This window comes from Mytilus galloprovincialis, chromosome 3 (genome assembly GCF_965363235.1).
Source record: "Mytilus galloprovincialis chromosome 3, xbMytGall1.hap1.1, whole genome shotgun sequence".
In the NCBI taxonomy this organism is placed as follows: Eukaryota; Metazoa; Mollusca; class Bivalvia; order Mytilida; family Mytilidae; genus Mytilus; species Mytilus galloprovincialis.
The window spans coordinates 54,397,785-54,423,668 of NC_134840.1; the positions used below are offsets into that span (position 1 = coordinate 54,397,785).

General features: G+C 31.3%; 1 protein-coding gene across 9 annotated transcripts in view; it reads right to left on the reverse strand.

The window, feature by feature from the left end:
* Positions 1-299: 299 nt before the first annotated feature.
* LOC143068336 (uncharacterized) overlaps positions 300-25,884 on the reverse strand; it is a 51,477-nt gene continuing 25,892 nt past the window's right edge. For 4 of the 9 annotated variants that reach the window (XM_076242299.1, XM_076242302.1, XM_076242300.1 and 1 more), the window contains 8 exons: positions 25,009-25,095; positions 23,044-23,312; positions 22,181-22,288; positions 17,080-17,163; positions 15,111-15,259; positions 14,354-14,500; positions 11,297-13,150; positions 300-3,763 (listed from right to left, as the gene is read on the reverse strand). In XM_076242299.1, coding sequence (XP_076098414.1) covers positions 3,550-3,763; positions 11,297-13,150; positions 14,354-14,500; positions 15,111-15,259; positions 17,080-17,163; positions 22,181-22,288; positions 23,044-23,312; positions 25,009-25,095 — 2,912 coding nt within the window. In that variant the 3' untranslated portion in view covers positions 300-3,549. Of the gene's footprint in view, positions 3,764-10,296; positions 10,334-10,490; positions 10,525-11,296; positions 13,151-14,353; positions 14,501-15,110; positions 15,260-17,079; positions 17,164-22,180; positions 22,289-23,043; positions 23,313-25,008; positions 25,096-25,884 lie in introns of all 9 variants that reach the window. The other 5 variants (XM_076242305.1, XM_076242306.1, XM_076242307.1 and 2 more) reach the window with 4 other exon arrangements.

A 25,884-nucleotide genomic window follows, 5' to 3' on the forward strand; every position in this document is an offset into this window, starting at 1 on the left:
ATATACACCTTACAATCATTCCATACACCAAATATAGTAGACCCATTATATACAGTATAAGAAAAACAGACCAAAACACAAAAATGAAACTATAACAACTGAACCATAAAAATGAGGTCAAGGTTAGATGACACTTGCAAGTTGGAGAAGTACACCTTATAGTAAGCTAACACTGCAGCCACCGTATCACTATCCCTATGTCGAGCTTTCTGTGACAAAAGTTGCAGGCTCGACAAAAAATCACCAAATAAGTTGAGCATGTCACTGAATTTTGGGGGTAGTAACAACACAACAACAGCCTCATTTCAGTGTTTTTATCAATTCATTGGTTTACACATATATTGAAATATTGAAAAATATCTTACATAATTTGTATATTTTGTAAAATATAAATACAAATCTAATTATAATTTGATGATCATGTTAAAAATTTGATGACATAGCATTCTAAAAATAGATATGGAAGACAAGAATGTATAAATATAAAAATATCAATACAGCACTGTATGTAGAAAAGATAAGTTATTTCTTCCTACATGTGACTTTGGTTAAAACTTGAATGACCTGATCCAATGATTTATGTACAGATCTACTTCACAATGATAATTAGAAAATGTATTGATGCATAAATGTAAAACAGTGTCATGTATATTTCTTAACAACAGATTTTTCTCACAATGTAATTTGTTTGGTGATTACTGATTAGATTTTGAAAATTATGAGAATCTTGATAGCAGATCTATTTTTGCTAACTTAACACTCAAAAATGATGGAAATTTTATAGTGAATCACGACTAAACTTATTCAAGTTAAATCTAAATTGTATCTAAAAATAATCAAATTTCCAAACCCATAATGGAGAGATGAACAAGTAGGACATACAGATAATAGAATGTTTGTCAAAGTGTGCAATGGCTGAAACAATTCTTCTGAAATCTTCTAAAAACTTCCAAAGACGAAGTAGAAACAAACTACAGTTCACACATCACAACAAAAACCTATACAAATATTTTTTTGATTTGGCACTTAAAAGATTTGGGCAAGAAGTAATTATTTTGCATTCTAATTATCTCAAATTGAACTTTGTAAATGTTGTTCAATACCTGATTTTATTTTATTTATACTATTTCTACCTTGAATTTAAAAGTCTAACTTCAGATTAACCTGTTTAAAGATGCACAGGATCCACAAACTCAGAATAGACTAAATTACAATTTCATCAAATATAGCAAACAAAAACATCTTAGCTATAAAATTAGATGTATACAAGTAAACTTAAATTGTGTTTCCTCTATTTCAATAAAACCAGTGGTCATTCTTCTATTTCTCTACAGTAAATCTTATATTCTATGTCACAGAGATTTAGGACATTTCAAAGAGATTTTGGGGTATAAACTTGCATGAATAAATGATTGATCTTGAAATCAAATTTATATTAAAAAGAGATTCCAATGTGGACGGATGATGATAAACAAATACTGGTTAACAATGATAAATATTGCACTATAAAAATGTATACAATTTGGTGTCTTAACTAACAGGGTTGACTATTAAAGTCTGTTCTAAATGCATATTTAATATTATAAATGCTTTTTCTTTAAAGACAAAAGTGAATCAATGATTAGTTATATTGCATAAGTTGTATATGGTTCAATAAACTTAAGGTGCTGATCTCTCTTTATCTAACAATACACAACAAAATATATATATGTGAACAAAATCTCAAAAGCAATTAGACGTGGTGTATTCAGCCTTTACCCTCCAAATTCATAAACATACGATAATGTTGTGTGAAATACACATTTTTTGTCAATAAATTGAATTTTTCAAGACTTTTTAAATGCAAAACTATATACATGTATACCGTATATATATTGATTTTCAAAGGAGTAGGTTGGTAAGGTCCTAAAATGGCCCCTATTTTAGCATAAATTTCAAATTATGAGTTCTTGACCTACATCACAATAAATTATAGGTAATATAGTAACTAGTTAGGAAATAAGCCATTTTGTTGAAAATTTATGTTCCTGCGTTTTATCATGGCGTCAAAAGTTGTACTCATATTGATTTTCCACGAAAATATCAGTGAAAATGGGTAAATTTACATTGATTATTGGACAGGAAACATAGAGCGCATACATCGACAACAAAAATCTTTTGAAATAATGTTTGTGAAGACATTTCACATGTCTTACTTGAATATTTAGCTTGTCAATGCCTGCGCTCTAGGTTTCCTGGGCCTAAATTTAATAAATCCAGCTGATTTTGCCAAATTTGAACAAAATCTCTTATCTTGAACTTTTTGGGATGTAAAAATCAATGTGTTTGAATCAAATTTCGACTAAAATAGTTATATTTACTTTCTCACATGTCTTTAAGTCTACTTAAAAACTTCTTTTGTCTTGTAACATTGAACTTTATAATCAGGGCCAAATATGGCCCTTACCGAACTTACTCCTTTTTAGTAGAGGTTGTACAACTTATGTCTGTTTGAAGAATTGTTAGCTATAGTTCATTTGTTCCAAGAATCTTTTACTTTGCAAGATTTGTTCAGATAAACATTTCAATTTATAATGTTAATTTTTTCTCTCTTATATAACACATTAATGGAACAAATGTGAACTCGTTAACAGCATGTGACATTGGAATTACATGCAAGAGGCCTATTATGCTTGTTTTTAAGCAAAATGATGGAATAACGAAAGGTAAAAATGTGCAAGGAGAGGAAAGGTTCTGACACAGTTATAAAAACTTTAATAATGGTAAACAAACACAGGGCTTATTTCAGCAAAAATTGATATCATCACCCTCTAATGAGCTTAATCAATACACTTCAGAATTTGAAGAAAACGTTGCATAAGATTTCGAAAGAAAAACAAGCAGTTTGTTTGCATCTTTATGGAAACCATTTTCTCTCCTTAGGTTTAATTTGAAAACCTATGCAAAACAACTCTATCTAAGAGGTCACCGATGTTCTTTTCATAACCAAATAAAAGTTTTAAAGAATTTTTTTTTTATGAATAAAATCTTTTGCTTTAATTCTATCAAATTCTTAATGTGTTACTATAAAGATATCAAGAATCTATATTATCCATAAAGGTGACATAATTATTTTACCTTACTGTACTTTTTATAAGTCTTTCAACTTAAAAAGAATGTAAATTTTGTCAGCTGAAATCATTTTATAACAAGCAATTAATATTAACTAGATGTTCCCCTGGAAGTTAATTATAATAATTGTGACCTCATGAGAGATGAATGCAGGTGCCCCATGTAAACAAATGTTTATGAATGACGATTATATGTGATGTTCGGGAAGGCCAAAACTATGTATTATAACAAGAAAAAAAGGTAAAGAATTAATTTCATGTTAAGACTCATTAAGAATGTAAAACTATGATTGTATTTTTCATCTTACACAGTTTAATTAAAAATAATAAAACTTTGTGTTCTACGGTTGGATCAAAACAAAATAATTATGAATAGTATTGTTCTTCCCTAACACATGGATACCCTATCATGCAAGATGTAAATGTATTAGTACAAGCTTTAGACAGCACTGCAAGGTTCTTCAACGAAATAATTGTAAGGAGGTGGATTTCTGTTTGCCGAGGCTGTACGTGGAAAGGTGGATAGAAATTCTTCATGGTATATAGTGTTAGTATCTTCTGCAATATCAATGTCTATCACATTATCAAATCCTCCCATCCACAAGTCATTGGTTGATGCCGAAAGATCTTTAAACTTGTATTTGCCTGTCTTCCTGTGAATATAAATGAATATACATGTACTTTATAAAAAACTGCATACATGTACTTTTTTTCGAAGGATGTATTCAAATTAAATATAATGAAGCATCTATTGTTATAAAATATTCTCTCAATATTTGTAAACAAACAAGTACAGGTGTTGAAGTTAATAACTTGTTACAAACAGGAACAGTTTGTGAAGGATGTAGGTATTGCAAGCAAATTAATTTCAAACAACTATTTTCAAATTTCATATGACAGTTAAAGAAATTTCAATATTCTACATCAAAACACAAAACTATAAAACTATCACAAAACCTTCTTTTCATTTTTCAATTTTTCAGAACTCAAGTCAATTGGTAATTTGACAATTATCCCCTGATGACTAATATATATTCTGAGTGCAGTATATTATGTATCCTTTCAAAAAATAAAATCATTCTCAAGATCACCCTTCATCTTGTAATTCAAGCAAATAGCTACAAATACTTCAAGATGACAAAAACAGAAAAACATGTAAAACACATAATGTTGCTGAAAGCTGTAAAATTCTGTCTTAGTCTGCACTGATGAAGCAATTAATCAATGCAAATTTCTGAAAGAAATTCCTATGCAAACAGTCTGCTTTATGCATTTCAGTAGCAACTGTTTTAGAAATAAAAGAATGTGTCTGAGGAATGCCCTTGCTCAAGCTTCGGAATTTTCCAAGTTAAAAAAGAGCATAACTCGAAAACCATAAATGACTCACAACCCAAATTCAAACTATGTCTGCTTGTTGTGGTTTTTAGCATTTTGTAAGAGTTTCATAAAATTTGAATGAGGCAAACTTAAGTGGGAGTGTGTAAATGAAAATTGGACAGACTGACGGAAAGACAGATGGAAGAACAGATTTACAGCAGTCAAGGGTGACACTTAAAAGCCCAATAGCCTAATGAGATGAGGTCACAAAAATAATTGGGTGATGGAATGCACCATTATTTTACCCACAATCACATAACTCCCTTTTAATTAGATTTTGTTTATCTTTGTATTTTATTTGAGTAGTACATTTATTTTTCAAAGGAAGAAATATGTTTGTAAACATGGTAAATGTATTTTGATCTTATTTCTTTTAACAATGTATTTTAAGGCTGGAGAATATTTTTTTCAACATCACAGCAGTGTCAACCTGAGACACCAATTTAATTTAACAGTTAAAGCTCTGCTCATATGTTTATATTGGTTCAGGGTTGAAATAAAGGTTGATATTGAAAAAGCCATATCATATACACTAAACTAAAATTCGGCATACTGTAAAACATGGTATGGTACGATGGTATGGTATGTGTTATGGTATGATGGTATGGTACGAATACCATCATACCATGGTATGCATGAATGGTACCATGGTATGGTATGATGGCATGGTACGAATTTATATACCATGGTACAAATTAGTATACCATGGTATAACTTGATAGTATGAAGCATGGTATGGTTTTTTGAAGTAGGAAATTTTGAAAAATTGATTTAGGTAATATGAAATACGATTTTTTTTTTAATTTGTTGACATTATATATCTGTTTTATTTATGAAAATAATATTTTACAAAATAGATGTAGACAAACCAGATAGACTATCACTTACATGTATAAAGCTGTGAACAGAAAACAAGAGAAAACTCAATTTAAACATCTCAGATAACTATTATAGATATAATGTCCTGTTCTGACACGTTGTAAATGGCTGTCAATTATTCTTTGAAATTTTGGGAAGTACTGCATAGCTTTTGATTATAATCTAGATAATGTAGTTAAAGTTTTATTGCATAACTTTCTGTCAATGGTCAACTTTTATATTGTTTTGAAATATGACACTTTAAACAGTTGCATATTCTGTCTACATCTATGGCCAAGAAACTCCTCTAAAAATGTGAATAAAAGGTGAATGCATCTCCTGTGTGGATTAGAAAACACCATACTTTCAAATTAAACTGTCACTAATATAATACTATGTTAGTTGATAGATACCACATGTTGTAGAGTGTATATTGTTTTCTTCATTTATATGTAAACACAATGTGCATTATGGAAGTTAATACACTATATCAACAAAGGAATGAGTCTTTTTGTATTATGTTTGATTTTATTAAACAACTTTATTTCATTTTTTTTAATATATGCTTAGAGTGACAGCTATTTCTGTGCAGATGGAGATAAGAATAGGTTTCTTTAAAATGTATTTCAAGGTCAATTATAATTGCCATGTGTTGTAAATATCTTACCTTTAATTACATCAACATCTAAGAACTATTTTTTCGTTTGAGCTATAAACGGTTATAATAATTTTCTAGACGAAAAAATCTATTATTTCATCTGATGTCCCATCGAATATTATGAATACATATTGTCCCTATATCTGCCATGATAGAATATTATGTAATGCAGCATTAAAGTATTCGATTCATTATTTCAAAAATATTAACATGATTAAGTATATCACAGATTTCCCATGAAGGGACTGCACCAAATGCCGCAACTATTATTTGTTTATAAATTTTTCCATCAAATTCAAATGATATGTTTTCTAAAATGATTCTCAACAAATGCATTAAAACGTTGACGGCGTAGCTTGATTTGTCAAAACTGTCATGGGCTCGTTTAACAGTGCGTTTGAGAAAGATTAGTAAACATCTGATTGTGCCTGATGTTCATATGATGAAATCATAATCTTTCAGTCAGTTTAGTTGAAGTCTGGAGCTGGCATGTCAGTTAACTGCTAGTAGTCTGTTGTTATTTATGTATTATTGTCATTTTGTTTATTTTCTTTGGTTACATCTTCTGACATCAGACTCGGATTTCTCTTGAACTGAATTTTAATGTGCGTATTGTTATGCGTTTACTTTACTACATTGGTTAGAGGTATAGGGGGAGGGTTGAGATCTCACAAACATGTTTAACCCCGCCGCATTTTTGCGCCTGTCCCAAGTCAGGAGCCTCTGGCCTTTGTTAGTCTTGTATTATTTTAATTTTAGTTTCTTGTGTACAATTTGGAAATTAGTATGGTGTTCATTATCACTGGACTAGTATATATTTCTTTAGGGGCCAGCTGAAGGACGCCTCCGGGTGCGGGTATTTCTCGCTACATTGAAGACCTGTTGGTGACCCTCTGCTGTTGTTTTTTATTTGGGCGGGTTGTTGTCTCTTTGACACATTCCCCATTTCCATTCTCAATTTTATCTGTGTTATATTATACGAAACCAAAAGGCTATTTGCCATAGGTTCTAATTTCTCAATAATATTAATGAATGATGTAGTATCCTTTATATATGTAGACTGCTTTTGAACTATAAGTATAAGAAAATGATCAACATAATGGCCTATAAAAGGGGGGGGGGGGGAATACCTTTTTGTGTCAACCTCTTTTTGCCTTTGTGTTTTTAACTGTTATTTAAGACAAAATTAAACCGTTAACTGTTTTCAACCAACTGGCTGTTATCTGTTCTGTTAAAATTTGAAATGGTGTTTACTGTTTTTATGAAAATAGGATTCCTGTAATCTGTTACTAGACACTTAAAGTGTTTTTGGACATAATTTGTATCTGAGAACTGATCTTACATGTATGTACCTGTTGTTTACAAGAATTTTAAGATTCACACTAATCACATTAAATTTGCTGTCCATTTCTTTCTTTACGGTGCTTGCTCAAAGGAGTAACATAAACAGCATATATGTAACTGTCTTTGGGTATAGTAAATACTTCATAAAATTTAGAATGGAAATGGGAATGTGTCAAAGAAACAACAACCCGCCCAGAGAGTAGAAAAAAGCCCAAGGCAAAAAAAAAGTCTTTTTCACAGCGAAAAAATCTTGCACCAGGAGACGGGCTGTAGCTGGCTCCTAAGGGAGCAATAATTTATTTAACTTCAAAAAGGGGGGTAGGTTAGAAGTTATATGGCCCTTTTTTGAACAAAAATGTGTACTAATTCATATAAAATACACGTGACAATAAACTCCGAAACATATAAATGAACCAAAATTAAAAAAAAAAAAAACAAGACTAGAGCAGAGGTTCCAGACTTGGTACAGGTGCAACAAATGTGGCAGTGTTAAGCATGTTTTGTGAGATCTCAAGCCTCGCCCTATACCTCTAACCAATGTAGTTCATTTCTGTCTGTTATTTATAGTTTATCCCAAAGTTAACAGGAGTGGCCACTTCTCAACCAGCTAAATCCCTTGTGAGTCCCAAGATAAAAACAATTAACTGATGATATAGAAAGTTTGATAAGTTACATTAACCCAGAGCACCTGAATGGGGTTGTGAAAAATAAAGTGCCGTTTCAATTTGCAATTCGAAAAATAATTGAGCAGTGTAGCTAGTCTTAGATAACACAATTTATATTTTTATCTGCCTTTTTTATAACTATTGTTTCATCAATTCAAATTGCGTAGTGCTATTCTTTCGTAATGCTATTCTTTCGACCTAATTAAAGATTGATTTGTTATTATAAACACCCATGCAACCACGCATCCCATATTGCATGAAAGGACCCGGTTGTTCTTGTTGAAAAGATTCTGGTGTATGGAATGATTGTAATGTGTACATGTCCAACTGGCAGGTGTCATCTGACCATGACCTCATTTTTATTTTTCAAAGTTAAGTTTTGGTCTTGGTCTTTTCTCTGATATTATATGCAATAGGCAAACTTGTCAACTATATTTGGTGTATGGAAATATCTTATGATGTACATGTCAGTCTCTCAGGTTTTATTTGACCTTGACCTTATTTTCCCGGTTCATTGTTCAGTGTTAAGTTTTTGTGTTTTTGGTTTGTTTTTCTAAAACTATAAGCAATATTTCAACTATATTTGTGAATGAATGTCAGGTGTCCAAACAAGAACCTGATGTTCAATGGTTGTCATTTGTTGATGTGGTTCATAAGTGCTTCTCGTTTCTCATTGTTTTTTATATGGATTAGACTGTTGGTTTTAAACTAGTCATTTTTTGGCCCTTTATAGCTGTCTGTTTGGTGTTAACCAAAACTCAGTGTTGAAGACGGTACTTTGACCTATAATGGTTTACTTTTACAAATTGAGACTTGGATGGAGAGTTCTCTCATTGGCACTCATACCACATCTTCTCATATCTGTGCATTTCTCGTTTGGTTTATCTGACCTTGACCTCATTTTCTTGGATCTTGTTAAGTTTATGTGATACTTATAGTAAAACTTTCTATTTAGGACTATCAACATGATATCAATGGTTAGTAAAACGTAACCACACTTTGGCTGTTTTTCTTCAGCATGATAGTTTTACTAGGTGGCAAGGAAAGTACAAGAATAAATCAAGATTTTATCAATTTTAATTTTTGCTAATAACTTCATGAAGTTCTTAATTTGCTTAATGTATGTCAATGTCCTAACTAAAGAACTGACTCAGCTTTTAAATGTGTGTGGGCAATTCTTTTCTAAATTAATTGTTTTGATTCTAAATGTCTTGGAAAAATTGAACCAATGAATATTTTGTTTACATTGTTTTTCAACAAAAATTCTTGTTCCTGTTTCTCATTGAAAAAAAGTTTGCTTTGGAATAGGTCAAAAAGAAAGAAAAGAAAACATATAATTAATAAAATCCTGTTTAAGAATAACTTTTCAAAATTTCCTGTTTTGAAAAACCATACCATGCTTCATACCATGGTATAATAATTTGTACCATGGTATAGTAATTTGTACCATACCATCATACCATACCATGGTACCATTCATACATACCATGGTATGATGGTATTCGTACCATACCATCATACCATAACACATACCATACCATCGTACCATACCATGTTTTACAGTATGCCCTAAAATTCAGAATGGAAACCTGAATATAAACCTAAAATAAGTCTTTTTCTCTGAAATCAGGCTTCACAGATTAGGGGAATGATTTTAAAAAGCCTTTGCAACCCCAACAGTTATTCATATCAACAGGTATGAGTGTATTGTGTATGGATCATACTGACAATTGGCATTTGGTTGTATTACTTCCATATTTTATGTGTATTTACTTCTGAGTATACAATAATATGTATTAGATTGTGCAACAGAATGTTAAGGAAAGTGTAATAAAGTGAATAATAAATACATGCAAAGTGAGAACGCTAATTGAAGGACGATTGGTATATCAAAAACTGCAACCATGATTTACTGAAATATGAGAATCATTTACACAAATCATAGGTAATTCTAACCTCAAATGCAGTAAACAATGGCGTAATAAATAAGTCATGCTTTACAATGAAGACCACAAAGGGTTGTGTAAGAATATCAAGTTATTGATTATTTCTAAATTTAAAAGTCGTGTTGATGCTCTGTAAATTATAAATAATTTTTAAAATTTGATTTCTCAAAAAAATTAAATTTACAAGAATTTTAAATGGAATTGTATTACAAAGTAAACCCTTTTAAAAAATGAGTAAAACAAGAAAGAAAACTACTTGGATACATTCTAAATATATCTGATATAACTAACATAGCAAAGCTAAAGACCTAAGCTCCGGAGAAAAAGGCTATACATACAAATTCAAAATTTCCTGAGTCCTCTGCATTCCCCGGTCTTCAAAAATAAAATAAACATAAGCAATTTTGTAAAATAAAGTTAAAAAAAATGTAACAAAACAGGTTAGTAAGTGTTGTGAGGAATCTGAAATGGTTAATCAGGAATCAGAACAAAAATCCTGAACCACAGAACTGAAATTAGAATCATGCTGTACCTAGATTATATCCATTTCTTTTGATATTGACGACCTAAAACAAAATCATATCTTCATAGAACTGTATTGGTATCATCTTGATTTAAAGTTTACCTTTAAGAAGCAATATGCACCTTGAAATTTGCATAGGTATTCTAAAATACCAGTACAATTGGTCATGCAGCTGTATTTAAAAAGACCTATTTCTTATCATGTGATGCAATCATTATTTTTTTGGCAAACATCTGTAAACTTTGAAAAAACTATTCATCATGTTATTTCTTTGGAAAGTTATTTCTTTACATTGATCTTTATAAATTTTTTCCCACCTTTGAACAACACATTTTTTTAACTAAAGTATATCCCTCAAGGTTTGGCTCATACTTTGGAAAGTTAATAAAATTAAACCGCCATTTTGAATCTGGCCCTGATACCAGTGCATGTGATATGGAACAAACACCCAAACTTTGTGCACAAAGATGACTGTACTTTTTGTAACATTTAGTGAAATAAATATATATTTTAATCTGTTTTCACAAATAGTATCTTTCACTCTAAATAACTTAAAAGTTTTCTTAGCCAAGGTGTTAAATTCATCCTAACTATCAATAACAACAACAAAAGCTAACTAATACTTCTTGTTAACTGACTGAAATTGTAGTTTAAACTGTGAACAAGAAAAATATTCACTTTTAATCCTACCATTCTTTATTAAATATGTAGACAAGACATGCAAGCAGATTTAAGACTGAACATAAAGTTGTGGAAGCATTGCCATTTTACCACATGCCACATTTTGATGTAATAAAATCTAAATTGTATCATACCTTTTCCTCCCAAAGAAGCTTTTGATTGAATCCTTGAAGTGGCTCTTCTTTTTTAACTTGGACACATCTTCTGTTGACCGGGATATATTTTCAGTGGAAGATTTTTCTCCTTTCTTTTTCAATGGAGAGTAAACCGGGATTTTTGTTTCTTTAACACTTCCTGTTTTTGACGATTTACTGTCTGTAGGACTTAGTGGAGGTGTTGGAATTTTGGATTTATAGTTTGAATCAAACACAGGAACACTAAATCGTCCATTGACCTGTGGCAATTTTCTAGCTGTTCCTTCACGACTCCTCAATTGAGAAGCAGAGAATGTTGCCTCCTTAGGAGGTGCAATGTTAAATGCATCCATTTGTCTTGCTTTAAGTGACAATGGTTTAGTCGTTCTCTTGTCTGAATCTCCTGAAAATATACTTAACTGATTTTTATCTGATTCAGAATTAATTGTATCTGGTTTTCTAAATTCTTCTGGAGGCTTTTGACTTTGAACAAAAGAATGCCTTCTTTCACTTTGACTGTTTATCTCCTCACTTTTGACCTCCATAGGATTAGTGCTAGCCACAGTTTTTCTCCTTTCAGGTTTCATAGGGACTAAATTTTCAGGTCTCATTTTTCTGTCTCTTTTTGTACTTCTTTCTTCACTGGACAATTTTTCACTTTCTTCACCTTTCCCGCTAAGATTCTGATCATGAGTTGAACTACCACTAATGGTATGATCAAGAGACAAAGATTCTGTGAGTGATTGTTCTTCGTGATCAGAATCCATTTCATAATGTTTTGATCGTGATTGAGAAACACTTTGTTCACTTTCAATTGTCACTGGTTCTGGTGAAGATGTATCTGAATTTTCTAATACTTCTTGCAGTCTTGAAACATGCTGGTTTTCTGGCACTGGTTTCCTGTCACGATAATCATCATCATATTCGTAATCATCTTCATCCTCCTCCTCTTCCTCGTCATCATCTCCAAATATCCCATAATCCTCTACTTGTTCTGCATTTTTTGGAGGAAGTTTTGGTGGTTCATTATTAATGTCTATGTTTTCCTCTACAGAACTAGATGCTAGAGGCCTAAATGGAGGATCATTTGCATATGGATGATTTTCCTCATAATTATCTTGTCTCTGTTTATCTAAATCTGCTTTTTGTCGTTCAGCTAACAGTTTCTGAAGAGACATGTGTAAATCATTCCTTGCTCTACCCTCACCAGGCTGCCCACGTGGTGAATTCAGTTGACTCTGACGATAAAGTTTTTCTTGATGGCTTTCCTTCCTTTCATAAATTTCTGGAGAAAATTCATTACGTGTTCTTTGATAAGAGTCTTCCTGGTTAAAATTTCCTGAATTTGTGAAACTTTTTGCAAACATTTCACGTCTTTCAATATCTGCATGTGAGAAATCAATGGAGGATGCTGGCCGCATCTGTCGTCTGCTAGGTTGTTTCTTCCTAGGAACAGCTTGATCGTCATAACTGTCACGACTTGATAAACCACCCATAGGTAAATGAGGGGTTAGAGGTCTAAGATAGTTTGAATTTGGTAGTGGTAGACTTTTCTGACTGTCTGGTCTCTTACGTATCTTAATCTTACGTGCCGGCTTATCTTGACCCCTTTCAGGACTTTTTGTTGGAATTTTTGTTAAACTAGAATACATTTTCTGTCCATTTTGATATGGCATGTATGCGGGCACATGACGGACATTACCAAAGTAATCATGGTACTCTGGCCCACTTAGATCAGGATGACTTCCAAATGCATGAACATTCGGCCTCATTGGATTCAATGCAGGTCCATTATGAAAATGTTCACCGGTCTGTTCTCTTTCCCTTCTATCTCTTAGCACCTGGAGGACATACCTGTCAAATAGATAAATGGCTATAAGTATTTGACATCCTTGAAAGAGCATCTAAAAGTATTTTTATGGGAAACTCAACCAGGGATGCTACTGAAATTGATCAGATTTTACCATCTGGAAAATCAACAAAAAATCATTTAATTGTATAGACATGAGGTTCACATCTCAACTTATTAACATGTATATAAAGAAGGAGTTGATTACACAACACATTTACCCCTCCCCCTTTTCCCATACATTCACCATACTATTTGCCAGTTTAACATTTTGTGCAAGATGAGCAAAAATTTGTAAGGGTTCCGCGGAACCCAGTGTCTCGCCTACTTTTGCTGTTAATCACACACTCATCAAAAATGATGAAAAAAATCAATAAAATTATTCCTCTCGATACTATCTTTTGATTGTCAGAAGCTTCTGTCCAAGTTTGGTAAAAATCTAGGCTAGTTTAAGAATCTTAAAAATGTTTTAAATACTTTAACTGCAGACTGTATGTATATAATGTTAACTTGAAGAAAAACTAAGTCCATTTATAAGTAAAATACGGGGAAAATGGAATTTTACTTTTACAAAATTTACTTCTGGATACTATCTTCTGATCATAAACAAGCTTCTGGCCAAGTTTCTTACAATTCCAGGATAGTTTAAAAAAGTTATTAAAATTTTAAAAACTTTAACCACAGAGTGAATGTAATGTTTCCTGGCAGAAAAAAACTAAGTCCATTTATAAGTAAAATACGGAAAAAATGGAATTTTATTTTTACAAAATTTACTTCTGGATACTATCTCCTGATCATAAACAAGCTTCTGGCCAAGTTTTGTACATTTCCAGGATAGTTTAAGAAAGTTATTAAAATTTAATAAACTTTAACCACAGAGTGAATGTAATGTTTCCTGGCAGAAAAAACTAAGTCCATTTATAAGTAAAATACGGAAAAAATGGAATTTTATTTTTACAAAATTTACTTCTGGATACTATCTTAGATAAACAAGCTTCTGTCCAAGTTTCATACAATTCAAGGATAGTTTAAGAAAGTTATTAAAATTTCAAAAACTTTAACCACAGAGTGAATATTTGTGGACGCCGACGGAATGTAGGATCGCTATGTCTCGCTTTTTTGACTAAAGTCAAAGGCTCGACAATAAATGTATTAGAACCTTGATGAAGATCTTAACTTTCCCTTTCTCCAAAGGTTTATTTATTTACCTCCTAGTAGTAGCAGGGGATGCTGTATGTCTACCCATGTCTTCACCATTAGAATGGATCCCACTATCTCTGGCACTTGACACACGATTAGCTTCACAGCTACTTCCACTAGACTGTGATCTGACAGAGTTCCCGCTATCTCTGGACCTAACAATAGAATTTGATACATTATAGTTATTGTTGCCATGCTTTATTATTATACATGTATCATTAACTTTTAACCTGAAACAGAACCGTCTACAGCCCTTTCATTTGAGGCTATGCAAATGGCAAGAAAAATCTTTCAATCTATGCTGACAGTTTTCCTCTGAAAATAATATGATACCTGAAGCATCATTAACAACAAGTAAGTTGGATTTTACATATATATACTGCAAATCCTCAAGTAAGGATTCTAATTTTGAATATGGATTGCACATACATACATATATAGATTATATACTGTAAATTCAGAAATTAAATTGCTGCTTTTGAATATGAGGAAAATGTCAAGAAAAGAACTATCCAATAATTACAACTAACTTTTTATTTATTGTTGGAATATTCTACTACTTTACAGTTATCCCAATAGTAAATCTTGAATTATGTAACTTTCTGTTGTCAAAGATAATAAATTCAATAATCATACATTTTATATTCTGAATTTAAAGCACTAGTTAATGCTTGGCAGTGGTGAAGGATGGAAATTTTTTGAAGACGGATATAACAGAAGATTACAGAATGGTTCAAGAAGGTACACTGGTATGATATCACTTACCGAGATATAGGAGGTTTACCAATGTTTAGAAACTGCATGGCACCTTCAAGGTCATCATTCATTGTATTTAGGAAATTCTTTAACCTTGACAATGATGATTCTAAATAATATCTGTCTGGGTGATCTGAACTGGTAAACTTTAACATATTCTGAAAAACAAATAATTGCTCTTTACAGCATACAATATGATCACATTTTCCTAAAACAGTACAAGACTTCAGTAATAAAATGATAATTTTCTGCTTAAAATATTTCAAAAGAAGGTTTAAATGGACTATTTCAGTCCTTATAAATTCAATGAAATTCTATCAAATGATGCCAAATATTAATAAAAAAAAAGTTTCTGTGAAATTAGCTCTATTTTAGAAATATTCAGAAAACTACAAGACAAAAAGTAAAGCAGGAATCTTGAAGTATTTATTTGAGCTCAATCTTGATTTTGGATTTATTTTTCTTTTGACTTTAAACAGGTAAAATCTGCTAATCTGTACTGTAATTCTAACTGATCTATTTAAATCTTTATTAGGCGTGAATATTTAGGTATCTATTGTAATGGGGCTAGTCACTGTATTCTAAAACAAACCTTTATAAGCAGTGAGTATTTAGGTATCTGTTGTAATGGGGCTAGTCACTGTATTCTAAAACAAACCTTTATAAGCCGCGAGTATTTAGGTATCTATTGTAATGGGGCTAGTCACTGTATTCTAAAACAAACCTTTATAAGCAGTGAGTATTTAGGTATCTGTTGTAATGGGGCTAGTCACTGTATTCTAAAACAAACCTTTATAAGCAGTGAGTATTTAGGTATCTGTTGTAATGGGGCTAGTCACTGTATTCTAAAACAAACCTTTATAAGCAGTGAGTATTTAGGTATCTGTTGTAATGGGGCTAGTCACTGTATTCTAAAACAAACCTTTATAAGCAGTGAGTATTTAGGTATCTGTTGTAATGGGGCTAGTCACTGTATTCTAAAACAAACCTTTATAAGCCGTGAGTATTTAGGTATCTATTGTAATGAGGCTAGTCACTGTATTCTAAAACAAACCTTTATAAGCAGTGAGTATTTAGGCATCTGTTGTAATGGGGCTAGTCACTGTATTCTAAAACAAACCTTTATAAGCAGTGAGTATTTAGGTATCTGTTGTAATGGGGCTAGTCACTGTATTCTAAAACAAACCTTTATAAGCAGTGAGTATTTAGGTATCTGTTGTAATGGGGCTAGTCACTGTATTCTAAAACAAACCTTTATAAGCAGTGAGTATTTAGGTATCTGTTGTAATGGGGCTAGTCACTGTATTCTAAAACAAACCTTTATAAGCCGTGAGTATTTAGGTATCTATTGTAATGAGGCTAGTCACTGTATTCTAAAACAAACCTTTATAAGCAGTGAGTATTTAGGCATCTGTTGTAATGGGGCTAGTCACTGTATTCTAAAACAAACCTTTATAAGCAGTGAGTATTTAGGTATCTGTTGTAATGGGGCTAGTCACTGTATTCTAAAACAAACCTTTATAAGCAGTGAGTATTTAGGTATCTGTTGTAATGGGGCTAGTCACTGTATTCTAAAACAAACCTTTATAAGCAGTGAGTATTTAGGTATCTGTTGTAATGGGGCTAGTCACTGTATTCTAAAACAAACCTTTATAAGCCGTGAGTATTTAGGTATCTATTGTAATGAGGCTAGTCACTGTATTCTAAAACAAACCTTTATAAGCAGTGAGTATTTAGGCATCTGTTGTAATGGGGCTAGTCACTGTATTCTAAAACAAACCTTTATAAGCAGTGAGTATTTAGGTATCTGTTGTAATGGGGCTAGTCACTGTATTCTAAAACAAACCTTTATAAGCAGTGAGTATTTAGGTATCTGTTGTAATGGGGCTAGTCACTGTATTCTAAAACAAACCTTTATAAGCAGTGAGTATTTAGGTATCTGTTGTAATGGGGCTAGTCACTGTATTCTAAAACAAACCTTTATAAGCAGTGAGTATTTAGGTATCTGTTGTAATGGTGCTAATAATAATGGTACTATACTGGATGAGGCTAAACATGAACTCTGAAAATATAAATATTCAATTACTGAACAAATCTAATTTCCCTTCAAAATAAAAGCTAATGTAAATCTTATGTATAAATTAAATGAGTTAATATATAATACTACAGTACAGTACTAAATACAAAAGTAAGTCTAACTTATCTTCCCTTTACTATGCTTCACAGAGATACTATTCTTTATGCATATCTTAGGTAGTGCTCTTCGACTATGTAAAGTTTTATCTGTATCAAAAATAACATATTACCTAGACGAAGGTTAATTTCATTTTGAAACAATGAGAAAAAAAATTAAAAGTTGATTGCAGTATAAAGTAAAATTCTTAACAAAATCGATTTTTGACACTTACAATCTTAGAAAATACAATGTACCACCATCAGTTGCAATGTGTTTTATACATTAAAGGGAAACTTCGCAAAAAAATCAAAAATTGATATTATGTTCATTCTGTATAAAAATGCTCAAATTCATAGATATTAAAGTTTTATTCCGCTAGATAAGCGATCACCATCGATTTTAAATTTAGAGTATCAATTCTCCGAGATCCGCCATCTTGTCTTCTTTCCCGATGAATAAAAACGATATGTCTATAAACCACAAAGAAACAAAACTACAGTAACCGATGTAGTCGTAATTGCGTGTCGATATCTTGTCAATCGTACGGTTGTTTAATCCGACTAACTAACTTGATACGGAAAATATGCTTACTTTTTTTTAAAATACCATGGTCTGTTGTTTTTTTAAACTGTTGATATTGGAATTAGGTGAAAAGTCAAAGTTGAAATCATAATTAAGTGTTCCGTGAAAATTGTTTTCGAAAATCTAATTTGTTCATAATTCTTTAAAGTAATAAACTTTTTTCAAATATATTTTGATCTTCCCTCATCTGATCACCAGCATGGCTAAAGGTATTACTTCCATAGGTATTGTGAGGGGTGTGAGGTGACACGTCCAGGTATTCAAGCGATTTCCTGTCGGGCTTGCAAGTTCATGCATCGTTTCACTTCTGCAGGTATTGATCAGTGTACACGGCTGATAACTTATAACTTATAACTTTCCATTTTGAACTATCTGATGTATAATATACAGCTCTGTCTTACTTGTCATTACTAAACTCATACGCTTGTTTATAAATAACATTTCTGGTGTAAAGAATATAATTCATAAATTAAAATATAAATAATACCCAAAAAATAAGATTTGGTGAAATTAAAATCTATTTAAATATTTTTTCCAAGGGTGAATTTGGGAAAATGTAATATATAGTCATTGTCAATAGTGAAGGACAGATTGGAACAGACCAGAAATATTGATTTAAAAAAATGTACGCACTTGCCGACGATTCGTTTATACGACTGGATAGAAAGTTACGGAACAATAGCGCAATTTAAAATATATACGTGTATACATTGAACATAAGAAAAAAACATATATTTTGAATAAATAGGGGTAAAAGTGTTGTAAATAGACTAGTCCACGTATGCCAACAGTATGTAATCATCGAATGTCGATAGACTACAGTTGTATACCAAAAGAAGAAGAGAACCAATTTGATTTAAATACAGGTCGATGTATAACTTTTGCTTTGGTTCATTGAAGCTGTGGACCTAGGAAAATCACAGATTTATATTTCAATAAGATTGTTCTCAAACAAAGGAAGGAATTCGTCATCACAATTGTTATATATGCCACTGGACGAACACTAATTATCCCCAGGGGATGTGAATATTTTGCTGGGAAACTTTTGAGTATCAAAGTTTCAAATAAATTTCGGGATTTATTTTCTTTCTTGGTATTCAATAACAGAAAAAAGAATAAATTACCTGTTTGCTAAATAGGGGTATTCTTGTCAGATAAAAGAATTTTAGTTATATTTAAAAAATAGAGAAATATGACATTAAATTGGTTCTGTCTTTTTTTAAACATCGTTAAAACGATGTGTGTCTAAGGTGAACGCCACAAGAACCCTGTAATACTAGTACGAGAGTATAGCATGTAAACATTCCTTCTCAATAATATGGTTGTATTGGAAATCTTTTCATACAGATTGACAACTCATTGTCCGATATGCATGTAATATTTGCCACATGACGCCCATAGTTCTTTCTACCATCATCACCTTATTCTTTGATATTGCTGTAAACATCGATGGTTCACACCCAAACAAAATGGGAGTAATGAACCTTCAGAGCTTCTCCGTGTTATACACTTGTGAAATATATAGACGAAATTTCTGTATTGAAATGAATCTACATCTCACAAACAGGATTTTCAAATAACGATTTTGAGTAATCACCTTACAAACCAATATAAAGGTATGGCAAGATATAGGGCACAGGACGTTTGCGCTTTTTTACCTGTAAAACGATAGGACATTTGCGCTTCAAATACTATGGACATTTGCGCTTTTAATTTTGATTTACCTGTACTAAATTCACCAGACATTTGCGCTTTTTACCTATAGTCGACTACCTGTAATCTTAATGAGAAGTAATCATTACATAAATAAATTTAACTTATATTTGTCATTAGTTAGTTCACATTTACACAGTGAACATGGATTTTAAAGTTATAGTTACTAGTAAAGAAAAAAAATGAATATGTCTTGATGGATTTTTATATCGTTTCGACCAAACCCTAAAAATTGGAGACCTTTCAAGGAGATGTACCGTTGAAAAGGAGAAACTCGATCATTTATTTGAAATGTGGGCTAAGTACCAATCAGGACAGTTAACAAGAGCAAAATTTGTTCACTCATTGGGCTTCAAATATCAAGCTAAAACTGACCTGTAATTGTGATGACAGTACTTGATTTTATTTCTGTACATACACTTTAAACATATATCAACAATGTGCTATGACATATGAAGGTGCTATGAATTTTAAACTTTTAACCATAAAGAATGACTTTAACTCTGCCAGGTCAAACCTACCGGTCCCAAGCCCGGATAAAAGAGGAGGCTGGGAAGTTATAGATATATATATAAAAAAAAAGCGCAAATGTCCTATGTAAAAAGCGCAAATGTCCATTTTTAAAAAGCGCAAATGTCCTATGTTTTGAAGCGCAAGTGTCCACAAAAAAAAGCGCAAATGTCCTATGAAAAAGCGCAAACGTCCCGTGCCGAAGATATAACCATGAAGGAATTTAGTTTTTGTCAGACGCAAGAACTCATCACTATATCATAACCGTATACGTATATATATGCATACAGTTTCAAATATCAAGAACAAGCGGTCGATGTCGATAGTCTGTTTTCTAACTGTTCAGAGTTAGACATGTCACTTGTTCATTCTTGGAAGCCTTCATATTCCCCGTCTAACGATGGGAACTCTTTCTGATTGTGTTGACTATAAATGCTTGTTTGGTAATTCTGTCGTGTATCTGTACAAGCGGTTGCATTTCCTCTCCTTTCCCAACAAACAAACGAACGAAACGCCACTAGTCTGATTTCTCTGGAGCTCATCCTCAATGGCTCTTATACGTCAGGAAACTTACATGTATACTAATAATGATTGTTTCATGAACAACGATGTATGAACGAACTATTATAAATTCGTCAATATCAGTTATGCATGACTAAAATATAACTTTTATTACAACTACTGTATTACTTATTTGGATTAATGACTGCTATCATGTTCAACATTGCACAAATATTATCATAGAATTTTTAAAAAAATCCTCAAAAATCCTCAAAAGAAATAATGCCTTAGCTTAGATAATTGGTATTCTTTTCACAAAAAGTTCGTGTAAATGATTGTCAAATGAATTTAATTATGTAAGAATAAAATGTTAAAAAGAAACTAAAAAAAAATCATGCATGTTGTATGTTGAATTTTTTTGTCAATTAAAAACTTTAAAATTGCAATAGTTTTATTAGCATTTAAACACAGCCAGATTTGAATACAAGTTAAGAAATTCCGGTAAAGTCAATGATATCAAACAGATGTACAATGGTATATCAAATTGGGTAATATTGCATTTAGTTTTTATTAAAGATTAAAACTACTATTTTTTGCTTCATATTTGAATCTTTACGCCAATTGCCGCTAAGAAAGTAATCAAAAATTGTTTCCTTTTATTTTTATACACTTTCGGAATAACGAATCAGAATTTTATTTTCAATTAATTTACACAATTTAATTATTGTATCTTTATTCTCATCGTGTATTAAATCTTAGTGTATTAACATCATGGCAGCATATACTCTTTCTAATCCTTTCTGTTTATTCTTTCCAAATAACAACATTTATACCTGTGTACGCTTGAACTCACACCTGCGGCTAAATAGCTACAAGGTAAACGAATTGACCTCAAGCCGAGAAATATACAGTGACCTTTACAAAATAATATACACACTCTGCTCACACATAAGTTGCATTGAAATGATTATCAAAACAATAACGGTAAATAGAATTGAAATATTTTCAGTTCAATATCAGTAAAAATGTTCAATAAATATTTTATGAAAAAAATCTCAACAATAATTAATTAAATTTATTCAAAAACATTTACTAGAGATAATTTTATAGGAGTTTAATTCAATCAATACAAAACGGTATATATATATGCATATTCACTTTCGTTCAATCTTATATTGTGGTTAATAACTTCGACCATTCGTCAGCTGTGCGCTTTTAATTACGTATATTGTCGATAAGCTATAAGAGTTAAACAGATTTTATTTTTTCCCAGAATTCAATAAATCGGGCTAATACGTCACGACCCACTCGAGAATTCAACCAAAAAAGTTACAAATACTTGATTTTCTCCGTTATTAGTAGGAATATAAATTTAAAACTTTGCAAATGTGTTTTTTATGTTAAGATGAACATGATTAGATGATAAGTAAAAAATCGCGAAATTTCCCTTTAAGTGCAATGCCTTTTTAAAAACAGATTTCGGACGGGTTAACTTTATTTTCTGTATGTGTTTTCAATGTATTATTCATAAGAACTGTGAAGGTACAATGAGATAGTTTAATAGATAGAAGAAATTAAAATCTAGTTGATGGATTACCCTCATAATATCCCTAAATCTTGCTGACTGAGCAAACCATAGATTCATACTGTTGATAACCGATGGGAATTCTGTAATGTAATCTTTATACAATGCTAAACCATCTATCTGTAAATACAAATTAAAAATATTATCAATCAAAAGGTTATCTCCCCTTTACAGAACTTGAAAATAAAAACATGTGACTTCCATGACTTCTATATAACATCTGATGTGTTTCGGTTAGGAAAAAAAGCAACAGTTCATAATAAGTTGACAAAATCTTTCACATGACTATATGATGTGACTACACCAGTTGATTCTGCAAATATCTTGTCAATCCATATCTAAATAGTGACAAGTTAATGTAGACCTGATGTTCAGTGATTGTCATTTGTTGGTGTGGTTTTTAAGTGTTTCTTATTCTCGTCTTTTTTATGTAGATTCAACTGTTGATTTTCCTGTTTTAATAGTTTTACCCTAGTAATTTTTGGGGCCCCTTTATAGCTTGCTGTTTGGTGTAAGCCAAAGCTCCTTGTTAAAGACTGTACTTTTACCTATAATGATTTTGATTTACAAATTGTGACTTGGATGGAGAGTTGTCTCTTTAGCAATCATACCACATCTTCTTATATCTATGTACAGAGAGATTTTTACCAGCTGGTAACAGATGTCCATTGCATTGAAATAAATTGTAATTTGACATTACAACAGGATTTTTTGGGGGTTTATTTTAAGATTTATCAAATCATAAATATAAATGCCAAATGAAATGTATAGTTTTAATCTATGTCTACTTATACATCCAGAATACACCAATGTAATAACTCACTCCCCAAACCATTAAATAGTTATATGTTTTCTGTTGATATTATTGTTCTTACATTTTGTGGATCTGTTAATCTAACATACAAATCTCCCATAATTCCACTGTACTTCCATTTTAACAAACGTTCTTCCATTTTCCTGAGCATTATACAATGTTGTTCATAAATATGTGGAATGACTGGAGGAAACATTTCTGATAATTCTCTAGAACTCATTAATTCTTCTTGTCGTAAAGTGTTCATGTACCCATCTATAATTGTCCACAAGTGAGAACAGTAACTTTTTTCTGCATCCACCATTTCTTGTGCTATCTTCTCTCTTTGTACTGAAACAATAAATACTATGGATTTCATTTGTGTAGCAAGACTTTGTTTTTTTAATTAACATCTAATTTTGATTCAAACACATTAAGCTGAATTGGAAAATAAAATGAGCTAAACAGAATTAAAATACATGTAATATTTTCTCAAAAAGAACTTTTATATGTATAATTTATACAAGAAACTTCAGGTTCAACAGTGGATTTAAATGTTTCATTAGATGGTTAAGAACTGAAATAGACATCAAACCACCAAAATAAAATGCATTTAATCTATTCAGTACGGCAAAAGAATATAAAACAGACAAATGGAAATCAAATCAAAATTGATGCAAATGAGTTTTTAACTTTAAGTTGTTTTTCTATGTTTGTATTTTGTTGTCATGATCATGAAGCCATCACATACTTCAATTTGTTATTCCTAATTTTAAAGATGTTTCCTTATTATAACTTCTGTTTACATGTAAGTGGTAGGGTATTTTACATATATATAACTAATGAAACTTGCAGTCTTAGTTTGCAAAATTGGCTTTTGATCAAATTTTATTAGAGTTTGTCATTCTATGATCGCAAAAACACACATTGAAAAACTGTTATCTTTGTTGCATAAGAAACATGGAAAATTGATGAAAACAATTACTGGAAAACTTCCCCTAAGTGTTCTCATACTTGGACTGGAGAGATATAATATGGTATCAATTTGCAATGCAAAAGGAAAGTTAGTACATATTCAACACTTTATGACTTCTGTGATAACTTGAGGCCATTTGCATGGTGTATTAAAGATCTAGCACTATTCAATAGGCAACTACATATAAAGACAGGTGACACAGATAGTGCTTGGAAATGTTTAGTTTTATACTTGAATTTTACCCATAAATTAAACCATCTGTAAGATAACTTTTCATATTATCAGTTAAAATCATTATAACTAATTAATAATAAAAACTCATGGATATCATTTTGTTTGTACTATAACAAATAGTTCTGCTGTTTTGTATTCATGTAAAAATAGGAACCTCAAATGCAAATTAATTAACCTTGAACAACATTGCAAAGAATTGTAATTCAGACTTATGTCATGGAAAATCTTTAAATAACTAAAAGAAAAATGTAAAAGTTAAAGAACTGATTTGACCTTAAATATACGGTATATGATGTTTCGATTAAAATACATATTTTATATTTTGTATTTTGTATTTCAATAGAAAATCGACATTATTTAAAAGCAGATATCATCCTTGCTTGGAGTGGAAGCATTTCATAACTTTATATACTGTACATTCATTTTTATTTGTTGGATACCAATCTTCGTGGATTTTGTAGGTACAGGTGAACCACAAAATTAAATGTTCAACAAATAACAAATTTTCTATAAGTGTGTATGCAGACTTTGCAAAAAAACAAAATTAAATATCCGCGAACATGTAAGTTTTCCTGAATCCACGAAAATTGATATTGACGAAAATAAATTAATCCACAATACTTAGATTTGATCATTGCAGATGGAGGTATCTGACTCATACCATGATAATATGGGTAGTTTTTTTTATCATAGTTTCCTATAATTTTGGAAATATTTCAGCAATTTGATCTTATTTCATAGTAAAGGGTGACAATAGCAGGGTATCATGGTATAAATACAAATTGAAGCATTTTGCACACAAACTAAACCATATACGAAATACATGCTGAGTATTACCTTCTTCCATAAGCTGTTCATGTGGTGGGATTTTCTGTGGTGCAAATGGATGTGTCTCCTGATAATCTGTGACAATCAAGGTGAAAACTAAACAGGTGTTAATTAGCAAACACAACATTAAAAGCATGCATTGGAATGTAAGCATAACAACATGAGGGCTATTAAGGTAATATAGTGATGATGATGATGATGATCCATGTTGTGATGAAAAGGAGGAGGAGCATTAAGATCTGAATGATTGATTGATTGATTGTTGGTGTTTTAACGCCACTTTTAAGCGCCACATTTTGGCTATTTCTTGGCGGTCAGTTTTTATAGGTGAAAGAAGTAAGAACCCTAGTCAATCAAGATTGAAGTTGAGTGCACAATCGTGGTTCGAACTCACAACCTCAGTGTTGACTAGCTAGTGACTTAGATCACTTGGCCACTGAGGCCCCTCATTAAGATCTGTATCGAGCCCCAAAGTAATTCTCTGCAATAGTAGCATTTAAAATGGAGAAACCAGAAGGTTGTTTGATATTTAATGCTTACATCTGTAAAGGACAAACAGAAATAGAACAAGGGAAATTTTAACTTTTTCATTGACCTGTATTTGGGTCAAATATGTTCCTTAATGCCACTTGTCCTTTCTTAAATTATAATCTGTGCATTTTAACCATTAACTTAAAATAAAGAAACTGATATGAACATTTAAACACTAAACAAGCTAACAAATGCTTAGAGTAAAATATTTACATTTCAATTATAAAGGTTTAAAATTCCTTATCAAAATATATAGATATTCAGATTAAAATTCCATTAGTTTAATCCACCAGATTTCTTTTTTCGTTTATTCTGAAATATTTTTGAAAACAAAATCAAATAAGTTATAAATAT